Source organism: Pristiophorus japonicus, chromosome 15 (genome assembly GCF_044704955.1).
Source record: "Pristiophorus japonicus isolate sPriJap1 chromosome 15, sPriJap1.hap1, whole genome shotgun sequence".
NCBI lineage: Eukaryota > Metazoa > Chordata > Chondrichthyes > Pristiophoridae > Pristiophorus > Pristiophorus japonicus.
This window is the reverse complement of record NC_091991.1, coordinates 139,997,504-140,020,400: the sequence shown is the minus strand read 5'-3', so window position 1 is coordinate 140,020,400 and position 22,897 is coordinate 139,997,504. Positions and strand designations below refer to the sequence as shown.

Sequence of the window (22,897 nt, the reverse complement as noted above, 5' to 3'; positions counted from 1 at the left end):
TGGTGCATGGTAAATACTAATATTTTAAACCTTTCTCCCTTTAAAGTAAATCCAAAGTAAAACTAGTCTATAGATAGGTACTTACCAAAAGTAAAAACCAAAGTTATGTAAAATGGTTTAAAATATTGCTTCTTTTTCAATATGCCTTTAAAATACCATCTGAATTCAAACCATTTTAGTAGAAACCATGCCTTTCAATCCCATCCAGCTGCCCAGTATACTCACAGGTTTAGGATTCACTTCAGTGGTGATAATTTGCAGCAAGCACTTCAGTAACCTCTGACTTGCACCCCTCGTCCTCTCAGTGTCCTGTGCGTTATTCCGCTGGGTTTGTACCCAGTCATACTCAAGCTGCAGTTTGTTGGGTTTCCCCAGCATGAGGTACAATTCAGCCAATGTCAAATTCTCAGAGGTACTCGGGCTCCAGCCATCCTCCTGCATCTGCTGGGTCAAGTGGGTAGCATCCTCTTTTGGTGGCTTTGGAACAATGCTGGCACTACTAGGTTGTCCCTGAGAGGGTGAAGCAATTATCAAGGCCTGCCTCATAAGACAGTCAGTATCTGACACCTCCTGGGTGCATGCCACTGGCTGTTCATGAGTGCTAATAGCAGGTAGGGTCCTATTATCACTATCATCTAGTGTAGTTGAACTGGACGATTTTGAAGTGGTATTGTTGGGTAACTGTGGCCCTGAAGCTGCAAATTGTTCAGTGTTGAGTTCCATCACTTCTATAGTTCCCGAATGCACAGCACTGGGATCACCAGAAAATCCATTTATGCCTGAGGCAGTAACATCCTTTTCAGAGGATTTATCCTTACACACACACCTCTCTGGAACTACTAAATTTTGACAAGACTTCATGTAACGAGGAACTGGGTCCAAGAGGAATGCCTCATCAGTGTTCACAATCTCCATACACACACAGAGCTCAGTAGTGGTAGCTACTTCTGGGGACTCCATTAGAGATGCTTCATTACCATTGCATTCATCAGTGGAAACATCTGAATTAGCTTTGGGCGAATTAAATATATTTTCTCCATTTTCTCCTAATTCTTGTTGTCCCATATCGAAAAACTCCTCTGCTTTTGGACTTTCCTGGTGGGAAGCTGCCTCTTCAGCAGAGATACCTTCCAAAGAAGGCGCTTCCTCTTCAGTGCTTTGTGCTCCATCTCCAGTCAACAACCCAGTCATTTTGCTACCAGTTCGCCCATCTGTTGTGGCCCGTATTTGTTTAACATGTCCCTTTATTGTGCCCTGTGCTCCCTGGCTGAGAGGAACAGACAGATCCTTTGTGACGGAGGCTCTAGCTAGGATCTGTGCTGGTGGGAGTAAATGAGTGTCCTTTATGTTCTGTCTGCACCTTCCCGTTTCCTGCCAGTGTACTGTACAGCAGGCTTTCGAGTGAACCACCTTTGCCACTCCAGGTAGTGCAGTTAAGGTACAGTTCTCTGCAGGATAGAGATGGAGTTCTGCCTTTTCCTCAAGCCCCACAATCCGTGATTCACCATCTCCAGAATCTTGCTGGCGTTCTTCTAATGATTTACGCTGAAGAACAAAGTTAAGGAGAAACTAGAGACAAGACATTTGTAGAATCCTACTCGGATGAATTACAATTGGTTTACCTAATTTTTTAGTCATGTCAACTTAGTTTAATTGGTAGCACTCTAGCCAGTCAGACAGTACTGGACTTAAGGGGCTCAAATTTCCTCAGGAGTTGCCCCTTTTTTTGGAAGTAGCTTTTTTTGGAGTAACTTAAAAATCGCAAATTTCCCCATTTAACTTGCTCCTGTGTAAGTCAGTTAGTTAGGTTTTTTTCTGGTTTTGTTTTTTCTCTTCAAAAGGGGGCGTGACCAGCCACTTACGCCTCTTTTGGTCATAGAAGCAAATTTGGCCAGTTAAAAGTTACTCCAAACTAACTTAGGCCAGTGTATCTGGCCACTTTTGTAGGCATAGAAAAACCTTACCTACATTTAAGAAATCAGCACAGGTAGCCAGAGATTGGGGAGGGAGTGGGGTGGGTGGGGGGTGGGGGGGAGGTGAGTTAGAGGATTCTAAAGCACTAAACACCTTCACAACATCAGCACAACAACACAACATCTTCAGCACAACTGCACAACATCATCAAAAATAAATGAAAGATAAATCAGCTACTGAAAATAGAGCAGTCCTACCTTGCCAACTGCGGAACGCACCGGCTAGCCCTCCCGCCAGGGGCGACAGGCACACATGACTGTAGGGGTGAGGGATTTTTACTTTTTACAGTTGTTCCCAAATGTTGTGTGGTCCTAATGGAACATGATTCAGTTTTAATGCAAAATATCTCTTATTGGATATTTTACAATGCACTTCAACAACAACAGCAGCAAAGAAAGGCTGCACCCACCCATCCCTCACCTACATCTCGTGGAAAGTGCACTTCCTCATAGGGTCGGTGATGGTGGTGGGCCCGGCTTGGGTCTCACCGGTGGCTGGTACATGGATTCAAGTGGGAGTGATATTTGAGTATCCGACCTTTGTGCCCTTACTGCAGCAGCAAGCTCCCTCATGGCAGTCGGGAGCGGCGGAGGTCGGAGCGGAGGTCAGGAGCAGCAAGGCCCATAAAAGGGGCCCAGCAGTCGGGAGCGGCGGAGGTCGGAGCGGAGCAGGTCGGGAGCAGCGAGGCCCATAAAAGGGGCCCAGCAGTCGGGAGTGGCTAGCTGGTGCAGGGGCAGAAGGTAAACAAAAAAGTAAAAAGAAATTGAAGTGTGACGTCACAGCCAAGCAGATAAGTGATTGGCTGGTGAATTGGTGAGTATTTAATCTTTTTCTTTTCTTATCAGTCGGTAATCTTTGGCATTGTTGCCAAATTAAGTTAATTTAAGGGTTAAGTCATGGCTGTGCTATGTGGGAAGTCAGGGACGCTTCCAGTGTCCCTGACTACTATGTGTGCAGGAAGTGTGTCCAGCTGCAGCTCCTGACAGACCGCATTGCGGCACTGGAGCTGCGCATGGATTCACTTTGGAGCATCCGCAATACTGAGGATCTCGTGAATAGCACGTTTAGTGAGTTGGTCACACAGCAGGTAAAGGTTTCACAGGCAGATAGGGAATGGGTGACAATCAGGCAGAGCAGTGGAAGGAAGGTAGTGCAGGGGTCCCCTGCGGTCATCTCCCTCCAAAACAGATATACCGTTTTGGGTACTGTTGGGGGAGATGACTCATCAGGGGAAGGCAGCAGCAGCCAAGTTCATGGCACCATGCGTGGCTCTGCTGCACAGGAGGGCAGGAAAAAAAAAAAAGAGTAGGAGAGCTATAGTGGTAGGGGATTCTATTGTAAGGGGAATATGTAGGTGTTTCTGCGGCTGCAATCGAGACTCCAGGATGGTATGTTACCACCCTGTTGCAAGGGTCAAGGATGTCTCCAAGCGGCTGCAGGGCATTCTGGAGGGGGAGGGTGAACAGCCAGTTGTCGTGGTGCATATAGGTACCAACGATATAGGTAAAAAACAGGATGAGGCCTACAAGCTGAATTGAGGGTGCTGGGAGTTAAATTAAAAAGTAGGACCTCAAAGGTAGTAATCTCAGGATTGCTACCAGTGCCATGTGCCAGTCAGAGTAGAAATAGCAGGATAGTTAAGATGAATACGTGGCTTGAGGAATGTTGCAAGAGGGAGGGATTCAAATTCCTGAGACATTGGAACCGGTTCTGGGGGAGGTGGGACCAGTACAAACCGGATGGTCTGCACTTGGGCAGGACCGGAATCAACGTCCGAGGGGGAGTGTTTACTAGTGCTATTGGGCAGGGTTTAAACTAATATGGCAGGGGGATGGGAATCTATGCAGGGAGATAGAGGGAAGTAAAATGGGGGCAGAAGCAAAAGGTAGAAAGGAGTTAAGGAAAAGTGGAGGGCAGAGAAATCAAAGGCAAAAATCAAAAAGGGCCACATTACAACATAATTCTAAAAGGACAAAGAGTGTTAAAAAAAAAAACAAGCCTGAAGGCTGTGTGTCTCAATGCGAGGAGCATTCGTAATAAGGTGGATGAATTAACTGCGCAGATAGCTGTTAACGAATATGATGTAATTGAGATTACAGAGACATGGCTCCAGGGTGACCAAGGCTGGGAACTCAATATCCAGGGGTATTCAATAGTCAGGAAGGATAGATAGAAAGGAAAAGGAGGTGGGGTAGCATTGCTGGTTAAAGAGATTAACGCAATAGTAAGGAAGGACATTAGCTTGGATAATGTGGAATCTGTATGGGTAGAGCTGCGGAACACCAAAGGGCAGAAAACACTAGTGAGAGTCGTGTACAGACCACCAAACAGTAGTAGTGAGGTTGGGGATGGCATCAAACAGGAAATTAGGGATGCGTGCAATAAAAGGTACAGCAGTTATCATGGGTGATTTTAATCTACATATAGATTGGGCTAACCAAACTGGTAGCAATACGGTGGAGGAGGATTTCCTGAAATGAGTAAGGGATGGGTTTCTAGACCAGTAAGTCGAGGAACCAACTAGAGAGCTGGCCATCCTGGACTGGGTGTTGTGTAATGAGGGAGGGCTAACTGACAATCTTGTTGTGCGAGGCCCCTTGAGGAAGAGTGACCATAATATGGTAGAATTCTTCATTAAGATACAGAGCGATACAGTTAATTAAGAGACTAGGGTCCTGAACTTAAAGAAAGGTAACTTCAATGGTATGAGATGTGAATTGGCTAGAATAGACTGGCGAATGATACTTAAAGGGTTGACAGTGGATAGGCAATGGCAAACATTTAAAGATCACATGGATGAACTTCAACAATTGTACATCCCGGTCTGGAGTAAAAATAAAATGGGGAAGGTGGCTCAACCGTGGCTACCAAGGGAAATTAAGGATAGTGTTAAATCCAAGGAAGAGGCATATAAATTGGCTAGAAAAAGCAGCAAACCTGACTGGGAGAAAGTTAGAATTCAGCAGAGGAGGACAAAGGGTTTAATTAGGAGGGGGAAAATAGAGTATGAGAGTAAGCTTGCAGGGAACATAATAACTGACTGCAAAAGCTTCTATAGATATGTGAAGATAAATAGATTAGTGAAGACAAATGTAGGTCCCTTGCAGTCAGAATCAGGTGAATTTATAATGGGGAACAAAGAAATGGCAGACCAATTGAACAAATACTTTGGTTCTATCTAAGGAAGACACAAATAAACTTCCGGAAATACTAGGGGACCAAGGGTCTAGCAAGATGGAGGAACTGAAGGAAATCCTTATTAATCAGGAAATTGTGTTAGAGAAATTGATGGGATTAAAGACCGATAAATCCCCAGGGCCTGATAGTCTGCATCCCAGAGTACATAAGGAAGTGGCCCTTGAAATAGTGGATGCATTGATGGTCATTTTCCAACATTCGATAGACTCTGGATTGGAGGGTAGCTAATGTAACCCCACTTTTTAAAAAAAGGTGGGAGAGAGAAAACGGGTAATTATAGGCCGGTTAGCCTGACATCGGTAGTGGGGAAAATGTTGGAATCAATTATTAAGGATGTAATAGCAGCGCATTTGGAAAGCAGTGACAGGATCGGTCCAAGTCAGCATGGATTTATGAAAGGGAAATCATGCTCGACAAATCTTCTAGAATTTTTTGAGGATGTAATTAGTAGAGTGGACAAGGGAGAACCAGTGGATGTGGTATATTTGAACTTTCAAAAGGCTTTTGACAAGGTCCCACACAAAAGATTGTGCAAAATTAAAGCACATGGTATTGGGGGTAATGTATTGACGTGGATAGAGAACTGGTTGGCAGACAGGAAGCAAAGAGTAGGAATAAACGGGTCCTTTTCAGAATGGCAGGCAGTGACTAGTGGGGTACCGCAAGGTTCAGTGCTGGGACCCCAGCTATTTACAATATATATATAAATGATTTAGACAAAGGAATTGAATGTAATAGCTCCAAGTTTGAGATGACACTAAGTTGGGTGGCAGTGTGAGCTGTGAGGAGGATGCTATGAGGCTGCAGATTGACTTGGATAGGTTAGGTGAGTGGGCAAATGCATGTCAGATGCAGTATAATGTGGATAAATGTGAGGTTATCCACTTTGGTGGTAAAAACAGAGACAGACTATTATCTAAATGGTGACAGATTAGGAAAAGGGGAGGTGCAACGAGACCTGGGTGTCATGGTGCATCAGTCATTGAAAGTTGGCATGCAGGTACAGCAAGCGGTAAAGAAGGCAAATGGCATGTTTTGAGTATAGGAGCAGGGAGGTCTTACTGCAGTTGTACAGGGCCTTGGTGAGGCCACACCTTGAATATTGTGTACAGTTGTGGTCTCCTAATCTGAGGAAGGACATTCTTGCTATTGAGGGAGTGCAGCGAAGGTTCACCAGACTGAATCCTAGGATGGCAGGATTGATATATGAAGAAAGACTGGATCGACTAGGCTTATATTCATTGGAATTTAGAAGAATGAGAGGGGATCTTATTGAAACATATAAAATTCTGACGGGATTGAACAGGTTAGATGCAGGAAGAATGTTCCCGATGTTGGGGAAGTCCAGAACCAGGGATCACAGTCTAAGGATAAGGGGTAAGCCATTTGGGACCGAGATGAGGAGAAACTTCTTCACTCAGAGAATTGTGAACCTGTGGAATTCTCTACCACAGAAAATTGTTGAGGCCAGTTCGTTAGATATATTCAAAAGGGAGTTAGATGTGGCCCTTACGGCTAAAGGGATCAAGGGGTATGGAGAGAAAGCAGGAATTGGTCACTAAAGTTGCAGGATCAGCAATGATCATATTAAATGGTGGTGCAGGCTCGAAGGGCCGAATGGCCTACTCCTGCACCTATTTTCTATGTTTGCACATCCTCTGAAATGCCCGCCCTCAGTGCTGATATTTCTCCCGACAGTGTCGCTACTTCATCACGCACCCCACTAACGGTTGCGATGAGTGATCTTGTAAGGGCATTGGTCTCCTCACCCAATGACATAACCTGATTAACATCTGATGAAGGCTGCATCTCAGGAGAGACTGGTCGGCTTCTCCTTCCCCTCGCCGTGGGTCTGCCTAGTGGCACCCCTCCAGTGCGAGGCGCAGGCTGGGACGGTGGGGAACTGGGTGTTCCAACATACATTTCACCACCGCCACTGGGACCCACAACTTCGGAAGGTGTGAAACCATGGAATGTCGCCGAGGAGCTCATGGAGGTTTCTGGCAGTGTGCTGCCCTGTATTATGGACTGATCCAGATCACGATCAGCATTCTCCCGTTAACACATTTCCATGGACCCCTCCTCCCCCCACCCGCCTTGGTCTGGAACGCACGCATCTGGATCTTCTGATGGATCTGCAAAATACAACAGAACAGTCAAATGGTTAGCAGCACAGGAGGGGGCAGGATGGGTGGCATGAGTAGTCTCACGCGTAGCAGGCCAGTCAGCAGGTTGATTTGAAGGGCGACGATGCATTTTAATGACTCACCCTCACATGGGTCCAGCTTGCGCAGAGCTGATTCTTTTTCTGCAGGTGTGACTCAGCAAGGTAGCAACCCTCTGTTCCAGGGGTGATAGTTGGTGCAGATTTGGTGGCCCTCTTCCTGATCTAAGTCTTCCCCTTTTGTTGTGGGCCAATTTCTTCTGCAAAGATGAATATATAACTTTTCACACATGGTGTGCTTCCGATGGGTTGGACATGTACAGATGGTCACATTTACAATTGCAATTCCATTTAAAGATGAAGATATTACTTATACTCACTACTTGACCAACATCCTGCCATCTCTTTTTGCACTGGCTTCTAGATCTTGCGGTATTCACCCCTGCAGAGTATTCTTCTGCAACTAGGTTCCATCGTCTTCTCATTTCTTTGGGTGGAACTTTTGTGGGACCACTCTTACTGATATCCAGCTCCAGCCATTTGTCCTCAATGACAATGACTAGTTTCTCCACTTCCACATGGAGGAAATTCTTTGTTCTTGTTGCACGCTCTTACGTCATTGGTGTATTGGACTTACACTCAGGTAATCTTGAAAAGTCAGAGTTCTCACCTTTCTTCCACCTATGCAGCACTCCTTTCCAATCCCTCAGCCACCCAAAAATCACTATTCACACCGTCCCTATATATATGGTCCATTGCCAATGCTGCTGAGGCACTGAGGATGCCCTCCCTTTAACTGGCCGATTGCCAGGCTTCCTCCTCCGTTGCGCATGCACGCACGCTGAAACGCGCACACGCACGCTGAAGCCGACATGCGTCCCCCTGCCGGCACACGAGGAGACGCTGGACCCAAGCCCCGCCCCCGGCGCTGAGCAAGCGCGGCCGAAGCTCCGCCCCCCGCAGGCTCTGCAGCACCAAGCCACGGGACCAGAACGATGAAGGAGCGGTCAAATTAGCAGGTAAATTTTCGGCGCGTTTTTTGCCCCACAAAATCGGTTTGCCACGGCTAACTGCGCTGCTCTACACGGCTGGGGAAATTTGGGCTCATTGTTACTCGGGAAAGAGGGAAGGAAAGAAAAGAATAAAAGAAGTTGCATTCATAGTGCACCTCTCAGGATGTTGCAAGGTTTTTCACAGTCAATTAACTACTTTTGAAGTGTATTCACTGTTATAATGCAAAGAAGCACAGCAGGCAATTTTGCTCACAAGGTCCCTAAAATTACCAAATACTGTGTGATGTTGGTTGAATGATAAATGTTACCTAGGGCACAAGGGGAAGCTCCCTGCTTTTCTTTGAATTGCGCCACAGGATCCTTTACATTCTCCCGAGAGGGCAGACTGGGCCCCCAGAAATGTTGCCCCTCATTTTTTGGGGGGTCAAACTGAGTAGCCCATTCAAACATCCACGTGTTTTTTTTGCACTATGAAGCTGGGTCACCAGCTGCGCAGGACCACGAGACAGCTACGCGGCCGTACAGCCATGCAGCTTAAAGGGAACGTCGGCCCGCAGTTTAACGTCTCCCTAAACCTCTCCACTGGAATTCCCTCCCTAAATCTCTACGCTTCTCTTTCCTCCTTTAAGACGCTCCTTAAAACCTACCTCTTTGACCAAGCATTTGGTCACCTTCCCTAACTTCTCCTTGTGTGGCTTGGTGTCAAATTTTGTTTTATAATACTCCAATGAAGTGTCTTGGGACGTTTTACTACATTAAAACGCTATATATTACAAGTTGTCTCAGCTAAAAGACGGCACCTCTGACAGTACTTCCTTAGTACTACACTGTAATGTCAGCCTAGATTATGTGCTCAAATCTCTAGAATGGGGCTTGAGCCTACAACCTTTTGTCTCGGGCAAGAATGCTCGAGTCACAACTGACATTTACCACAATAAATCTAGTTACAGCACAATGGTTTAATACTTCCGGAGTGTAGTTTGGTCAAACCTACATAAATTAATGTTGATGAAACGTTAGCAAGTAACTGATGATTAGTCATGGTAAAGACTGGATATGTAGCTATTACAACTGAGGCAGGAGGCACTGAACGGATATATAAATGGGATACACATTTTTATTTACTTGAGATACCATTAGGACACATACAAGATAAATTTATTTACATTAAGTCGCAGCAACTATTCTACCCAGACAATTTTTAAAATAACATCTAAAGACAAAGTGGTACCTAAAAAAAAATTATTGTGTACCTCATCAAAACATGCATTACGATATATTCTGTGGCATTGGCAAAGGCTGGGGTTAAGGGCTCCACCTTCCTACAACAGATGTATAGCGTAAGTCATGTGTGAGGAAGTTAAAAAGGAGAAAACACATTTAATAAAAGGTAGAGGAACAAAAGAGGAAGCACTATGGTTTTACTCAAGTATATCCATGTATCACACATGGGGGCCAATTTTCACTGCCCCCACTCTTCGGGAACGAGGCGACAGTGCCCTGTTCCCACTCCCTATCCAGCCAGTCATGGAAATGGGTGGGCGCGTCATTAAGGCAAGCAAATCATGTCCAATGGCATACTTACGGCTCCGATACAATTTATTCAGGTACCAATGGGCAGAGTATGTGCCATGCATGGTCTGCCCATGGGTACTCTGTGTACAGCGGCCTAACCAGCAGTCCATAAAGGGATTACTACCGTCATTCACAAAAACAGCAATGGTAAGGCTTTTTGTGGAACAGGAGGAATGTGGGGGTTCCTTCTAGCCCCACAAAAATCTTTCCTACCCACTGCGGGCTTCTCTGTGCTCCCTGCCACATCCCCACTTTAAGGCTGGCTCCACGAAGATGTCACCAGTTTCCCCTCCCCACTCCGGATCAGCAAGCTGCCTGTGAGCGCTGGTTCAGCGTTTCCAGTTCGCCAATCAAAAGCAAATGAGGCCCAACCATTAAAATGGCTTGGATCTGTCACTGAAGACATCAGGCAGGCAGTGAGATTGCTTCGCCAACTGCACACCTGATGTTCGCTGATAAATTAGTCCCAGGGTTTCTTTGTTTGCCGTTAGTTGAAAAAGATACAATTCTGAATTCTTGTAAAGCCCATTTATGTTTGAGGAATTCAATAAGACTGGAAACTTTCCGGTGCAGCTCCACCATCATCCTGCAAGGAAATAAAACTTGGTCCATCAAAGAGTATATTGCTCATAACAATACCACACTGCATACTGTAACTCAGTCATAAGGGATGCTGTTTAAAGCGAAGGACTAAAAATATAATATGCTGTCATTCGGCTCACTAATGCAATTGATAGCTCCCAGCAGAGACACTCCAGAATCGACTTTAACTCCTTCGTTATGAAGCGACAAAGCACACAAAAGCTCAAAGTGGATGGATGTGGATTTACATCCATCGTTCTGCACATGGAGTTTTTGATCTGTCATACCAACATAGGGAGTTATGGAATTGGGGGGAGGAGCTTTCCAAAACAGATCCATCGGCCAATAATTGGAGGCCTGCCCAGTATATTCATCTATGGATGTAGGGAGGAACAGATGAGGGGAATCAAGTTGACCACTGGTCACTGATGAAGGAGAACTCTTGGGCGATTGATGCAATTCAACTAAATTGAACGTTCAATAATGGTAACAAGGCTGGCAAGTGCCCTATCGATTTAGTTTCCTCTTTGACATTAAATTACTAATTTCTATAGTACATCATATGTAAACCGTTTACCGTATATACAACCATTAAATATACTTTGTCTCAAATAACCCATTCAAAATGCTGTTAAGCAATACCTACTGACCTAAAAATCAGTTCCCCTCCAATTGGCACATTTGTTAATATGACTCAAGTCCTGTTCTGCTAAATGTCAATAAAAAGCCTGGAGTATTTAACTTATGCAGGACTTTTGTTTACTTATATAAAAGTTTCACACTGAGATACTGGAGACTCTCAAGTTGTGCTATATAAAAGGAAAAGCTACAAAATGGCAACACAAATGCACAATAGAGTAAGCTCTCTATTTGGTCATTGGCAAAACAAAGGAATGAATCAATCATAGATAAACAGATTAGAAACTCAGCCGCTACCTTAGCCGAGGATTCTGTGCCAAACTCTGAACTCTTGCCCAGGTATAGTTACTTCGTGGCAGGAGCTCAAGGAGCACTTTCAGAGGAAGTCGGACGGGTTTCTGATCCTCTTCATCACTAATTCCTAAGAACAATAAAAAAAAAGTCAAAAGACAGTTTTGGGGGGAGGGGGGAATAGAAGGGGAAAAGGGAGCGACTGCAGGAGCGAACATGTTGAACGTGAGGGGGCCTCCGGTCTCTTGCCATTCACCCACAGGAAGAGACAGTCGATGGGGGGGGGGGGGGGGGGGGGAGGGACACAGAGGATAGGCATGTAGTAATAAGGGGAAGAGGTAAGGGTACTGTTGGGAGTGAGGGTCTGGTGGGAAATGGAAGAGATAGTGGGAAAATAAAGGTACAGGGGTTGTAAATGGAGGAAGGGGGTGAGGAGAAACACACGTGATTGAGGTAGGGATGGGAAGGGAGTTGCTGAGGGCCATATTTTCTTCGCAACGCCATCCCAAATTCAGACTGAAGCCTTGGAGGTCTCTTTCGTCGTCACACTAACCACCATCTATTGCCCAAAGGGAAAGAAGAAAAGGCAGAGAAGCAAAAGAGGAATGAGAGAAGCTTTAAACTGGTCATGCTGTAATTATACCCTCCTGCCAATGGTGGAGATACAGTGCCTCCACTGGCAGAAGAGCGTAATTCAATATAAATGTGGTCACAGGAATTTATAATGCAAAAAGTTGACAGAAGTGCTGAGCAAACATGAGATCTGGAAGTGAAAAATGTGTATACAATTATCATTTAAATCTTAGCTTCTGGACTTTCAGGTAATGGATCAAGCTTTTTTTAGTCAGCCAAGTTTCTGGCATGTACACAAATCCATCACCATCCTCGAGTCTCCAACCAAACCAGTGAAAAATCTAGAGTGTTTTTATTGCAATATGAAGCACAAACATTGTCCCAATAGGGGCACATCCCATTTACCGAAGCCCAGAGAACTGAGAGGCAGGCATATGCCAAGGCTTAGGAATCTCCAAGTGTACACAGGAGTACTGTTGAAGATTAACTAGCTAAAACCAAGCAGCTTATCAATACAGACCACTGGTAAGCTTCCTGCTGTTTGTTCAATTTGGCCACCCTACTCATTAGAGCATTGCCAGAAGCAACCCTGCAAGCCAAACAGGAAATAATCCCCAATGACCCCCACTGATGACTCATCTAGGTCCCATCAATGAACCAGGCAACTTACTAACTGGAATCCACTATCGCATTTAATGTGTACAGGAAGTGCAAAGAAGCAGTATGAAATATTACTATCAAGGAATACCTTCCAATGCAAAGGAATAAGATCATTTTTTAAAAATCTACTACATAGCAAAGCTCAAAATAGGTATTGTGATGGAGAAAAAAAAGTTTGCACTGTCATATTTGCAAAAAGTGGGGGGGGGCAGTATAAATATTTGCCTTGATTAATTTAATAGATTTTTGAATTGTTACCTGACAGACCTAATCTTAGGATATAAATATAGACTGAGATGAGAAAGCAATAGGAGGAAACAGTTATTCTGTATTCACTATCTTCATAATCAGTTGGAAATCCCCTTCAGATAAAAGCTGAAAATCTAGTCAGTAAATCTGAGAAACTACCAGTTTCATATTCACTCACTGCCCATTTCTGGATCCTACCAGTTCTTCATCAGATTTGATAACTTATTTGTTCCAATAGTAAGTCACTAGATGCAAAGACTCACACCTTCCCTCTATTTGTCCTTCCTTTTGCCCCTTGGCTGTTGTTAATATCTTCTTAAAACAGTTCCTCAGGAATTTAATTTCACTTGGTTACAAACATCACTTTCTGAAACTTACCATCAGGATCACAGAGTTTTTTCAAAGCTCGGCACATTGGTGCCTTTATACGCAAATTGCGGCCTTTGTATCGCACTGTGGTGGCCCTAAATCAGTTAGAATGAGAATCACAATTACTTTGATCAAAGAGAAAGACAACCTCCTCATTTACTTGGCAAATTATGAAACAACTGCTTTCTACATGTTGTTCCAATAAAGATCTGGCTACCTATCTGAAGTCACTATGGCAGAGTGCCTTCCGAATCAGCACAGGAGTTTCTATCATGGGATCCTACAATTCCAAAGTGAAGAAATCTTGTATTAGCAAGTCTGATTGGCCAGGTCACAAAACCTTAGCAAGAATGACCACAACACGGAACACCATTACAAAGAGAGGGAGACCATCCATACCCATCTTGCTAATACAAACTTACGATCCCTCAATAAACACATCCAAATGCCTTTTGAATGAAGCACGGTTTTGTTTCCTTCACATTAGATCACTCCAGATATTAACTTGCCTTTTACAAGTTTTTATTAAGACTCCATGTCCTGCAGTTGTGGTTGTATTTGAAATTGTGTTTAGAATTAACCTTTTCAATTCCACCTCATATCTAATATACCTCTATAAAGTCCTTTTTTATTCCCTTGCTTTCAATGCTGAAGTGTCCACATTTTTGTAACCCTTCCTCATAACTCTGTCCTTGGATTCAAGCAATCAGTCTTGTGGCTATTCTTTGCACCACTTCCAAGGCTTGGAAAGTTCCTTGTGCCTTGGTGACCAGAGCTGAAACAGAATTTAAGGTTTGCCTTGGTGACCAGAGCTTCAGTATGATGGCCTCAGACTTGGACACTATTGATCTGTCAATATGGTTTTGCTATGTTAATTAATGCTCTGAAATCACTGTACACGGTCAGCAAAATAAATGGAAATCTGAAATAAAAACAGAAAATGCTGGAAATAAGTAAACTGGTGAGTCTATTATCACTTCCAGATCTTTTCGTCTCTACCATAGTTACACCTCCCAGTTTTCATCCAATGCGTATATTCTTGCACTTAACTATATTGAATCTCATTGGCCATAGTTCTGTCCATTTACAAATATTGTCTAGGTCCTTCTTTAATTCTTCAATTGCTTCATCAGGTTCTACTGCCCCCCCCTCCCCCCCACCAGTTTAGTAACTTTGCAAATTTGAACAACTTAAGAGTTTATGAAGCCAGATTGCTTAGTTAGATCAGAAGAAAGAATCTTCTGCATCAATCCCTGGAGCAATCCATTCAGTACATCTATCTAACACATCTCTTCCCTAACCAGGACTTATTATATCCTCTCTTTCAGTGAATTCTTTATCCACCTCAAAGTTTTACCAATGATATCCAATGACATAAGCTTGTGTAGCAGCCTTTATTGTGGAACTTTATCAATGATTTTTTTGGAAGTCTGGGTGCATTATATCATAGGGCTTTCTAACATCCTGAAAAGGTCACTTCTTCAACAAAGTCAAGACGGTTAGTTAGGCAGGAAAATCACAGACACTGAAGGAAAGTAAATGCACAGTGAGCGCACTTAATAGGATTTAGCACTCTGGATATATTTTGGCGATGTCGGCATATCTTCCTCTGTTGTCATTCCAGACTGCCACATACCATCACAACCATAATAAGCCAGCAGACAGGTGCAAAATAAGGCTATAAATTTTCATGCATTACTTTTTTTAAATTTTGAAAAGAATGTTAATTTTCAGTTCGAGGACATACTGTGGATGATGGTCATGTTCAGTTACACAAATTCATTGTCTGATGGTAATAGGTTAATTTTTAAACTAAGTCACTTACCCAGCTTGAATTAATTCATTGAGTTTAGCTGCATTTTTGTCATCCATACCTATAAAATAAATGCATTAGCCCATCATTAAATTAGTATGCAATCTATAATTTTAGATTGAGTTAATTGCTTGCTTGAGGCCATAGTCCTTCTTCAGAATGTGCCTTTACTATAAAACTCACCTGTACAGTCACTAAGCATTTATCAGAACAGAGATATCATAGGAGTTGGTGTGTAATAACACCAGGACAATGTTTTGAATACTTAAAACAGGATATCTATATGCATATCTTGATATACATCAGTTCATCTAACCAAAATAAAATCCTGCTCAGACCAAGTGCTCCAAATTCATGGAATGGAATATAATAGAAGACAGAATTTTTCACAGTCCTGTGCCGCTTGCAGAGCCTCGCATACAGCAAGCAACTTACCAGACAATCATGGGCATTTTGCTTGCAATACTCCACCCATCGATATTGATGGAAGGAATATCATAAGCAATATGCTCACGATTTTCCATTAAGCCACCTGATTCCAAGTGGCTTCAAAATTCTCCACAGAAAAGGACAATTTGGGTCATCAAGTCTGCATCGATGTTTTTCTCTTTGTGAACCACACTAATCTAGAAAGAAAAAAGTTGCACTCATATTAAACTTTCTGATGTCCCAAGGATTTCCCTTAGTGCTTCACATCCACTATTTACTTTTGAAAAAGGATCACAGTCCTTATGTATGTGAACTTGATGGCCAATTAACACATAGCAAGATCCCACAAACAGTAAATTAGATGCATGACTAGTCTGCTTTTGGTGGTGTTGGTACAAGGAGGACAATGAGGACAATTCCCTGTCCTTTTTCAAATAGTCTCATAGCATATTTAACATCCACCCAAACAGGCAGATTAACATCTCAATAAAAAGATGACACCTCTGATAATGGAAGCCTTGAACAAATCAAATATTTTTCAAGTATCCACGCTATGAAGCAACACATGGAATGAACATTATCAACTGATAGCCCAATGAACACATTGCATTTATTCATGGTGAAGGTAGCTATTTAAAATATGCACTAGGAAGTGTTAAACCCTTCACAAAGCTGAATTAACATAATATGTGGGGTATTTAGATTTCAAGTAGATTGGAATTCAGAAACTATCCAAATAAAAACATGACAATTTACAGGGGGCAAAGCAGGGACTTTAGGTGAGGACTAGTTCCTTCTAGCAAAGTAATGGGATTCATAGAAGCTAATTTAATGGCAATTACTAATTGTTAAGAAACAAGACATTTTAAGGCTATAAATAGTTACCATCAATGAATACAAGGTAGAAATGGGAATCTAAAAGACTACTTCCAATTACAGTAACCACACAAAGCCTTCCCTTCTCTACTAAATCGCACTAAAATACTCACATCCACCAATTTTTTTGCGTAGTTCTCCATAACATATTAGCCCATAGAGCTCCTGAGAGGATTTCTTCAGTCCTCGAGAGAACACTGCAATGAAAATAGAATTCAGAATGTTTTTATGGATTAGGTCACCGTTCAATCAATGGCTTAGTTGGTAAAAAAAAGCATGTCGCTATGCCACATAAACCAGAAGATCCCAGGTTTGATGACTGGCCTGTGCTGAGATTGCTGATCTCAGCCAATTTACAAGCAAGAGCTCAATCACACGTGTTCTAGGAAGAACATCAACTAGGATTGCCACGGCTGGTTGCTATCACTGATCTCTGCCAGAAATTACATTGGCATAACTACAGGTGAGCAGAGGAGTGAGACCAGATTTGATGGCTTACCAGGTTGTAGCCTTTGACCACTCACTGTCTAGGCTCACACATTAAGAAAGGCTACTCAGGCAGGCTACCTCAGAACGACCAACACCCATAGAACCTTACCCCAACACTTTCAGGAGGAGGGAGGAAACAGACAATAACTAAAAGAATGCAGATACGCTGATGAAGTCAGCAAGTCCCTCTTATTTTACCCACCCATAGCTTCAAAGAATCAGTTTCAGCATTTGTTGTATCCTAGTTAACTTAGAAGGACAATGTGCGAACAAAGGGCACAATGTGCAAGGCCATTAATTAAAATAAAATAAATTTATTTCAAATAATTTACCTGGGGTTTGGTTTTAAAAGCACCAGTTTTCCCAATGTTTGCTAAGTTATAAGCCTGACTGTTCTGTTATTTTGCTTCATTCCCAGTATAGATGAAAGCCGCATCAGAGAGTGCTGATGAGCTACTTGTAGAACCCTTGAGGTGAAATTGGTTTTCTGCGGTAGCGCAAAATGGGCGGCCCGTTTTACACCCCAACTAATTTTCTTTTCCATTGAAAATGTAAAGTAAAATAGTAGTTATTCATACATGCCTCCCAACTACTGAAGGGAGAATATGTGGGTTAACTAGACTGCTGGAGAAACAAAGAACATAAGAAATAGGAGCAGAAGTAGGTTATTCGGCCCCTTGCGCCTGCTCTGCCATTCAATAAGATCATGGCTGATCTACCTCAACTCCACTTTCCTGCACTGTCCCCATTTCCCTTAAAATCCAAAAATCTATCGATCTCTTAAATATACTCAACGACTGAGCATCCACAGCCCTCTGGGATAGAGAATTCCAAAGATTCACAACTCAGTGAATAAATTTCTCCTCAACTCAGTCCCTTATTCTGAAACTGCGACTCCTGGTCCTGTACTCCCCAGCCAGGGGAAACATTCTCCCTGCATCTACCCTGTCAAGTCCTGTGAGAATTTTGTATCTTTCAATGAGATCACCTCTCATTCTTCTAAACTCTAGGGAATATAGGCCTAGTCTACTCAATTTCTCCTCATTGGACAATCCCCCCATCCCAGGAATCAGTCTGGTAAACCTTCATTGCACTCCCTCTATGGCAAGTATATATATCCTGAGGTAAGGAGACCAATACTCCAGTTATGGTCTCACCAGGGCCCTATATAATTTCAGTAAGACATCTTTACTCTTATACTCAAATCCTCTTGTAATAAAGGCCAACATACCATTCGCTTTCCTAATTGCTTCATGTACCAGTGTGTTAACTTTCAATTATTCATATACAAGGACACCCAGGTCCTTCTGAACACCACCATTTCCCATTCTCTTACCATTTAAAAAATATTCTGCTTTTCTATTTTTCCGACCAAAATGGGTAACTTCACATTTCTCCACTTTATATTCCATTTGCCATGTTCTTGCTCACTCACTTAACCTGTCTATGTCCCCTTTGTCATGGAAAACAATGAATATTTAACAACTACCCCAAAACATCATTTACAGAATGAACATGTTTTTCCACAGTCCAAATTCTCCAAGACAGAGAGTTTCAGCACAGTCAGAAATGCATGTGCACTGCATCACTCTGTCCTGTGCCTTCACTGGAGTAAGGATGAATTAATTGCTGCACTCCACCACCTTGGAGTTAATTGGATTGTTCAGGTCCATGTCAGCAAAATTAAGTTGTACTCCTGGTACAGATGATTACAGATTTATTTTTGTCAGTCAGAAGGATCTCTGCAACTTGGCTTAATTGAGTAAAAAATCAACTCGGCCAAAGAAAAACAACTTTCTTGCATGCAATTACAACTCAAGTGCTTATCCCTACACACCGTATCTCTTCACTAAATATTATACATGTATACAAGCCGACAAGTGTCCAATGAACATCATGAGGTAAAAAAGGATGCAATGATTCCCCAGGGATTCTGTATTCACCATTATTGAAGTCGATATATTTGGAGATCTTGTGCCAAGTACGGTAGTAGAAGTGTCGAACTTGCTCCTTATTTTTCACCATACTTGCTGGCTTCCCTTTCTTCTTGTACTTCAGAGCTATGTTATTCTGTATTGCCTCAAAATCCTTCCCATGCTACAAAATAAATGAAAAATATATTAATACTGCTGTTCAATTAAATGGAAATATTTGAGTAAAATCAAAACAGTTTTGTAGGATTCAGTCTGAGCAAGCAGCCAGGGAGGGATCGTCTTTGAGGAACAGAACTTCTGGTAAGAGTTGAATTGGATGGCTTTCATCTTGTCAAAGTTGAGTTGAATGAAGTGCTGGCTCATCCAGGTAGTCAGATGGCATGATGACGGTCACGTAATATAGGGGGATGGTGGAAATATGTGTACTAAAGCTTCCTCCATTTTTGCGAATGATGTTGCTGAGGGTAGAATATAAATATGGAATAGGAGGGGCCATGGGTGATACCTTGAGGAATATCAAAGACAATTGCGCAGGGACTGAAGGAAAAGCATTAGAGGAAAGCCACTTTACTTGAGTGGTGCCACTGAAGATAGATCAACAAAAGTTAGGATGGAAAATATTAATGTAAAATTGTAACCTCTCAGCAAACAGATTTAATGGTTAGATGAAAATGTATAAACTTGAAAGACTAACACGTGCTCCACTTTATTGTTAACTACCAATACATATAACTGCACTGTTTACCGTTAGCTCTGGTTGGGAGAGATTAGGGAAGGAAAGAGTAGAGAGACATGAAAGTTAGGGAATTATAAAATATTTATTGTTTGATTATTTTTTTCATTAGTGTAATGCACATGTTGCACTTCAAGCAATTTAAAACCGATTGAACAATTTACCTCCTTTAATTACAGTCACACATATTATTCTACATGAACAATTAATGTGATCACAAGCTTGTACTGCTGTATCAAAAGCCACCAGATTGATCCAGGGCAAATCCAAAATAAAGGGCAGATCTTTATAAAGTATTTCAAGAACCAAGTAAAGGCTGTTCCACAGCAATCGGCCCCAATGCAGATCATGTGCAGTCAGCGTTACTGTAAAACTACAGTTTGTAATGCAAGACTCACAATTTAATGACTTCATGGGTTACATTACTATTTGTGTGTCAGTCAGTTATTTTTGCAATAGATGTTACAGCAGACATCATATTAACATATTACACTTTTAACTCTGGAAACCACTTATACCTCATACAGCCCTTCAAAAAATGAGTTTTTATCCTCTGCACTCCAGGACTCCCACTGTCTACGAACTTTCTTCTTGTTCCCTTCCTCCTTTTCTCCAGAGATGGAAGATAAACTCTTAGCTGTGGTTTTGCTGCTTCCACCAGCGCTGCCAGCAGCAATGCCAGATGCATAACCAGAGGCAGCAGCTCCCCCCTCAGGACCTGCAGAAACGACAAAAAAAATATTTTAACAAGTCAAATGTATTCAGAAATAAAAGTGTGATCTGGGCCATCTAGAAAAATAGTTTTTTTCCCCTGCTGCACTGATTGCAAACAAGGATTGTACAGTGCCACTTTAAAAATACTTGCATCTTTGCAACTGAACAAACGTCTCCCAAAGGTAGCAACCCCAGCCTACTGAAAAATACAGGCATTTTAGCAATTCAATGAGTGCCCACACAGTTAGCAATCCCAGCCCACTGTTAAGCAAATTTGATATAGGCAGATGGGCTGCCTTATGTAATGTTGAGCCATAAAGACTAGGAAGGTACAAGGTTTGATCCCTGGTCTATACTGTTAGTTGATCTCAGTCAGGGCAGTGCTGCAAATGGGTTGCAGTACTTTCCCACAGTTCATGCAGAGATCAATGTAGTGCACCGCTTACACAACTCAATTCCTTTACATTGCATGGCCCAATACTAGAAAATAACTTTTGAGGGCAGGGGAGAGAAAAAAATCATCAATACTAAAGTCAACACTACAGTTCTTCAGGATATTCCTTAGTTCAAGAACTTCCACAATTAGGGCATGAGAGAAGACAGTTTAGAATTTTTAAAAACGGCGCGAGATAACGAAAGAAGAAATAGAATAATTACCTGTAATATACAGCTCAGAGAATAACATATCAATAGTTCACTGATTCCCCTTTGGCCCTGATGTGGTCATTTTAAAACAAGCTGAACTTTTAAACTAAACCAACCATTTCCAATTCATCGGCACAATGCAGAAAGATTTGATGCTAAACAAACTTTTCCTTAGCAACCACAATGCCCTCCATGTAATACAAAGTCAGAAGACCCAAATTCACCAATGGCCTCTGCAACAAAATCCAAACAATAAAATGGTGAAAATCAAGACTGCACAAATAATCTCTTGGGTACATTCCAATAAAGTTGTCGCAACACACACTGCATCAGAAATAATATTCCAAAGCTAACTGACTTTATCACTTCCATTTTTACTTATAGTATAAAACAGAAAACAGACAAGGAATTTGCAGGATGCAATATTTATCAAGTTATCGGACTCAATATAATTACACTTTTGATCATGGTGTAAATGCACTCGTGGGCCACCCCGACCTGCAAGAGGACACCACCGCAGGTCGGGAGTATAAGAGCTGGAGCATACCATTGCAGCTTCCAGCACGAGCTGACACAAATGTGCGATGGCTTTGAGGTGGGCAACTGGGTGACATCAGGACCCAGGTTGCCGTTTGGAGTGTGGGCAAAAGCATCAGCGGGGCCCTGGTACAGCAGAGGAATGGGAAGGTCGTGGCGGACTTGCAACGAGTGATCGGTGCGGAGGAGTGATGAGGGATCATGGCTGAGATTTGGTGGGTGATCGTGGCGGAGGTGCAGCGAATGTTTGTGGCGGAGGTGCGGCGAAAGTTCATGGCGGAGGTACGCGAGAGTTTGTGGCAGAGGAGCGACGAGAGATCGTGGCAGAGGAGCAGCAAATGAGGGTACGGGGCCCAGAAGAGCCGAGGGCCATGGGGCAGCACCAGGCCAGTCCACACTGCGATAAATGTGTGCACTAGGTCCGTGCAGCAAAGCAGGTCTCCAGTCGTCCTGGTTAACCCTTGCCACTGGATAAAGGCCTAGCTCTGTCAAGCCCATGTGGTGGCTGATGTGCAACGGTCACCACACGTTAAAAAAAGCCATTCACAGGCATCTTCCACCCCTTCAATTGGAGTTCAGGACTGGAACGTCGGGTCCTTCATTGAAACATCTGTGAACTCATGTGGAAGCAAGTCATCCTCGTTGGAGGGATCACCTATGATGATGATGATGAAATGCACTCAGTCCACATATTGGATACCATCATATCTAATGGCTCACCATTCTGTGCTCTCTACATAAAATTAAGTAAATAAAGTTCAACTTTAAAAACATTTAAGCATAGTACAACATTTAAAAAGGACATGTTTTGAAAAACAGTAGCTGCGTGTAAAAGTGCTACTGATGAAGAATTTTAAAACTATACTGGCGTGAACAAAAACTAGCAATCTTTTGCCCTCGACCGCCATCTGATTTTACCCCAACAGTTTTTACCAATGGAGGGTACTTTGATCCTGGACAAATCTCTAGCAAGCTCTTCTAGATATATTAACAAATGAAGACCCACCACTTTACGGAACAAGAGAACAGGGTCTGGAGAACACTGCCAGCATAACCTGTGGAAAATACAATGCAATATTGCTACTCCAGCAGCGCAGAACGGGACATTTCTGAGACGGACATGGTCACGAGAGAACACACCGAGTCGCTTTCCATGAAATAAAATAAAGCAACTGCTTAATACCATTCAGAGCTTTGGGAGCAATCAAATGGTACAATTAATCGGCTCAATTTATTCTGAAATGCTTTTTAAAGGTTAAAACAAGTACTGGGACATGTAACTTCAGCTGCACCAGGGCTACAGGAGATGGCGCTAATCAGAACTGAAACAAGGTGGCCAAAATGAATAAGACAAGGGAAAAAAAAATTGCTGCATGAAATTACAATATTCCTGAGTATAATAGCCCAAATAAACACTGAAAAAATATTCTAATGGGTTGT

General features: G+C 42.7%; 1 protein-coding gene across 4 annotated transcripts in view; it reads right to left on the bottom strand.

Moving 5' to 3' along the window:
* The window catches only part of cramp1 (cramped chromatin regulator homolog 1), a 72,462-nt gene that overhangs the window by 30,180 nt on the left and 19,385 nt on the right, over window positions 1–22,897 (bottom strand). For all 4 annotated transcript variants that reach the window (XM_070901010.1, XM_070901012.1, XM_070901011.1 and 1 more), the window contains exons 3-10: window positions 20,080–20,279; window positions 18,838–18,991; window positions 16,519–16,602; window positions 15,113–15,161; window positions 13,297–13,382; window positions 11,443–11,566; window positions 10,429–10,510; window positions 226–1,545 (exon numbers count right to left, since the gene is read on the bottom strand). In XM_070901010.1, the coding sequence (XP_070757111.1) occupies window positions 226–1,545; window positions 10,429–10,510; window positions 11,443–11,566; window positions 13,297–13,382; window positions 15,113–15,161; window positions 16,519–16,602; window positions 18,838–18,991; window positions 20,080–20,279 (2,099 nt within the window). The remainder of the gene's footprint in view (window positions 1–225; window positions 1,546–10,428; window positions 10,511–11,442; window positions 11,567–13,296; window positions 13,383–15,112; window positions 15,162–16,518; window positions 16,603–18,837; window positions 18,992–20,079; window positions 20,280–22,897) is intronic.